The sequence below is a fragment of the Moschus berezovskii genome, chromosome 6 (assembly GCF_049115385.1).
Source record: "Moschus berezovskii isolate FMDL1 chromosome 6, NW_MosBer_1.0, whole genome shotgun sequence".
Lineage (NCBI taxonomy): Eukaryota > Metazoa > Chordata > Mammalia > Artiodactyla > Moschidae > Moschus > Moschus berezovskii.
In genome coordinates, this window is record NC_142465.1 from 35,897,069 (window position 1) to 35,901,789 (window position 4,721).

The following is a 4,721-nucleotide window of genomic DNA, read 5'->3' on the forward strand; positions in this document are numbered from 1 at the left end:
CAAAACTTCCAGAACTATGTTGAATAGTAGTGGTGAGAGTGGGCACCCTTGTCTTGTTCCTGACTTTAGGGGAAATGCTTTCAGTTTTTCACCATTGAGTATAATGTTTGCTGTGGGTTTGTCATATATAGCTTTTATAGTGTTGAGACATGTCCCTTCTATTCCCACTTTCTGCAAGTTCACAGATTACTTTTTTCTACTTGGTCAAGTCTGCTGTTGAAGGTCTTTATTTAATTTTCAGTTCAGTCATTGTATTCTACAGCTCAAAAATATCTGATTGGTCCTTTTTTATATTTTATGTCTCTTTATTGAACTTCTTATTTTGCTCATATATTCCTTTCCTGATTTTGTTCAGTTATCTGTGTTCTCTTACAGTTCACTTAATTCCTTTAAGACAATTATTTTGACCCTTCTAACAAAGGGTCAGGTACTAGAGTTTTAATTTTGTTCTTTTGTTGGTGTTATGTTTCCCTGATTCCTCTTGAACCTTGTAACCTTGCATTAGTGTCTGTACCTTTCAAGGAGGAGTCACTTCTTTGAGTCTTTATAGTCTGGCTTCAGCAAAGAAAGTTCCTTACCATTTAATTTTGCCTGAGATCTATGTGGGCTGGTTGGTGGGGACCATGAGCAGGAGCTGGTGAAGTATGTGTGCCAGCCTTATGCTGGGGTTTACTAGCAGGCAGGCTTGGTGCCAGGTTTTCACATGGGCTTGCCAAGTCCTAAGGTCTGTAGATGAGTAGGCCTGATGCCAAGGTTCACAGGCAGACCTGCTCTAGGGGGATGCAGTTGGGCCTGGTTTATGGAACCATTAGTGGGTAGGCTCGGTGCTAGGGTCCATGGCAAGTACACCTGGTGCTGGCATCTACTAGTGTACTTGTTCTCTCTTTCCCCCATAGAAGAACTCAGATCAAAGGTGGGTTTTTTGCATGCTCTTCTGTGCTGAGCTGTGAAAGGAGTGACATAGGTAAAGTAGAACTTTATTCCTATCCTTTCAATTATGTTTTTTCTCATTTCTGTGTTCACCAGTGTGCTATAGTTTCTTACTTGATAAAGGTATTTTTAATCCATAGATGGTTGTTAAATTAGTGCTTCTCTGGAGAGGATGAAGGCTGGGACCTCCTAGCACGCCATCTTGCTAACATCACTCCTTAATTATATTTTTTAAAGATTGCTCTGAGAATCTCAAAATAACCTGAAAGAAAAAACTTGCTATGAAATCAAACCCCTAGCATTAACTTTTATCACAGTGATAATTTCTGTGCAAGGTATTACCTTGAGGCAAAGTTGAGTTTCTCTCTACAATTTATAGAATCTCTGGATCTAGTTAGTTGAACTGTGTTTGTTGGTAACCAAGAGGAAGAGAAAGCCTTATCCCTGGCTACTGTGAACACTTACTTGAGTTCCATTCCAAGTTGCTTTGCTCTGGGTTGATTTCAGAATGAGCACTGGGAGCCCCCATGTGCAATGCTGCTGTACACAAAGAGTGAAAGAAGAAGAATTTAAGAAATTATCTCCCTTATCCTGAGGCCAAATTACTGTCAACAGATGTCAAGATACGGTCCACATTTTGTCACTTTACATTATTAGTGTTGAATTTCCATCATAAGCGTTAACTTTCAATATGATTTTCTATTTCTTCCCCGCAGCAGTATTCTCAATGTTGACTTCACAAGCTAAACAGTTTTATCACTTACTGGATCTGGTACACACCAGTGTACCACTAACTGAGAATTCAGGTGAGTGGGTATTGTTCCTCAGGTGGGCTGGGAAACTCAGCTATTTAGTCATTGAATGGACAAAAGGATACGTTTCTGAGTATTCAGTAATGGTAAACTAAGTGAACTAGTGTTGAATGAGAACATCAAATGCCAGAATGGGTCTCCAGATTGAGTCCAGAGTACTAAATAGTTATATTGAGACTCAGCACTTCTATATATTGACCCCCATATATAGAATATCAAAGGGATACATGCACAAGTCTTTAAAGTGTGAGAATAGAGTTTAACTACCATATGGAACCTTAAAACTTGCCAAAATGACTTAGATACATGTAGTGACTATATATATATTTTGGATATATTGGTTTTAGGATGAGAATGGTGTATCTATCCAGAGCATTGCTCAGTTACTGGGAAACAGCTTCTCATGACTCATTGTAGTCATAGCATTGCCTACAAAAACCCACCTAAACTATCACTGGGCATGATAATCTAGGCTACTGGTTTTTTAAAAATTTATTAAATTTATCATTTATCATTAAATGATAAATGATGCCACTAAGTAAAATGAGAGATTTAAAACAAGAAAAATCCAAAGCAATATAATTTCATATTCAGTCTCTAAATTCCCTTATCACATTGTCCTCCTACCATCTCATTGTTTCTTAAACTTCACTTTCACCTATACTTCATGACTGAACAGTTAATTTCATTATTATCATGTCTTTATAATTTCTTGTGTGCCTATGGGCACGCTCACAGACATTCACATGTATAACCAATGATTCATTTACACTTTATTGAAAACAAATGGAAGCAATCGAATGGAAATTCCCTTAACTTCCTCCACTTATGACCTTCCCTTCTAGATATAGAGTAGACAAAGTGCCCCTGCTTCTACCTAAGTCCTTTTCACCTAGATTTAATGCTCTGTTTCTCAAGTAATTCACTCTTGAAATTTTTCTTCATCCTCCTCTACTATCAGTATACTGACTTTCCTTTTCAAATGTATCACTATGAGCCATATAAAAGTACTCTAGCTCAAAAAAAGGTTTTAATAAAAAAAAAATAGTAATGTGGCTGATTTAAAACATTTATGGTATGATAATGACCAGGAAGTGAGCTTTTAAGTATCCGAATATGGATTGTGCGACAGTATTGAAGAAAACATTTATGCAGAGTAAGATCGAGGTGCTGGGGTAATGGAGAAGCATTAAAGGACTTTTGATGTGGATATTCGTTTTTTGTTTTCCAGAAAGAACACTTCTCTATATGATAATGAAAAACCATAGTGCTATCAATGAGTTCGTTCTCCTTGGACTATCCACTGACCCACATATTCAGGCTGTACTCTTTGTGTTGTTCCTTCTGATTTACCTCCTCACTCTGATGGGAAATTTCCTGATGCTACTGATGATTAGGGCTGATTTTCAACTCCACACACCCATGTACTTCTTTTTGAGTCAGCTCTCCTTTCTGGATCTCTGCCATTCATCCGTCACAGTCCCCAAGATGCTGGAAAATCTACTTTCTGAAAGTAAAACCATCTTTGTAGAGAGCTGCCTGGCTCAGGCCTTCTTTGTGTTTACCACCGGGGGCACTGAGGCCTGTCTACTGGCTGTGATGGCCTATGACCGCTACGTAGCCATCAGCTCCCCTCTGCTTTACGGCCAGGTGATGAACAACCAGCTCTGTGCTGGGCTGGTGTGGGGCTCCTGGGGCCTGGCCTTTGTGGATGCTCTCATCAACATCCTCCTTGCTGTCAATTTAGACTATTGTGAGGACCAAACTATTCCCCACTTCAGCTGCGAGCTGTCTTCTCTCTTCCCTCTGTCTTGCTCTGATACCTCCACCAATTTCACGCTCCTGCTTTGCTCTTCTGTCTTGCATTTTTTTGGAAACTTTGTGATGATTGCTTCTTCCTATGCCCGCATTGTCTCCACTGTCCTAAGCATCAGCTCCACTTCAGGCAGAAGTAAGGCCTTCTCTACCTGCTCCTCCCACCTCACTACTGTGATCTTATTTTTTGGCTCAGGTTTCCTCAGCTATCTGTTGCCAACCTCAGGTTCTTCCCTGGACATGATCTTCTCCTTGCAATATAGCGTGATCACTCCCATGCTGAATCCTCTCATCTATAGCCTGCAGAACAAGGAGGTGAAGTCAGCTATGAGAAGAGTGTTTAGAAAGTACTTTCATTCTCTTTTATAGTATACACAAAATGATTATGAAAGAGATGTTAAACTACTGTGCTACATGATCAAACAATGGACCTTAAGGAGAGTTTCTTGATTGTCCAGGCTGCCAGATATTACAGGGAACATAGAGCAATTATTTCCTTGGAAATTCTTCTGAAAAGGATAGAAAACTCTTGGGATGATTCAGGTTTAGTCTTATTTGGCAAGGGAGAAATGAATCAGATAATTCTCTTTTTTACAGGATTATTTTGTTAAAATGTTGATTTATTATTAATATTATGTGAATATTTCTTGCCAGTGTTATTCCTCCTTCATGCGTCTTTAAATAATTACACTCCAAATCCTTTGGAAAACTGATTTTCTCAAATTTATACATCCACAGATTGAGGTGATCCTATAACCCAGGATAGATCAACCATTCTACCCTTTTCTTCTGACAGTGCATTCAGGCAAGGAGTGAAAGAAAAACCCAAGTAATGTTGCTTAGAATATTTCTGCAGAAAATTCAAATATTGAGCAGGAACAGACAACAACAACACACCCATCATTCAGAAGAAAATCTGACTGTAGTGCCTAAAGAGACCGTGAAACCCTGTTCCCCTGGCACTTGTCCTTCCTGAGGTCATGTTTTTATAGTAATATTAGCCAATTTGTTACATTTCTTAACTCATATCACAAAGTGCACTAAGTACCTGGGATAGACAGACTGGCCCCTCGAAGATGATCTCATAATCCCTGGAACTTGTGAATGCATTATGTGGCAAAAAAGACTGGACAGATGAATAAGGTTATAGACCTTAAAAGGGCT

The 4,721-nt window shown here is 39.1% G+C and overlaps 1 protein-coding gene across 1 annotated transcript; it reads left to right on the top strand.

The window, feature by feature from the left end:
• Positions 1-2,945: 2,945 nt before the first annotated feature.
• LOC129535997 (olfactory receptor 8S1-like) lies at positions 2,946-3,926 on the top strand. The gene has a single exon (XM_055394776.2). The coding sequence runs from the start codon at positions 2,946-2,948 to the stop codon at positions 3,924-3,926; it is 981 nt and encodes a 326-aa protein (XP_055250751.2).
• The last annotated feature ends 795 nt before the right edge of the window (positions 3,927-4,721 follow it).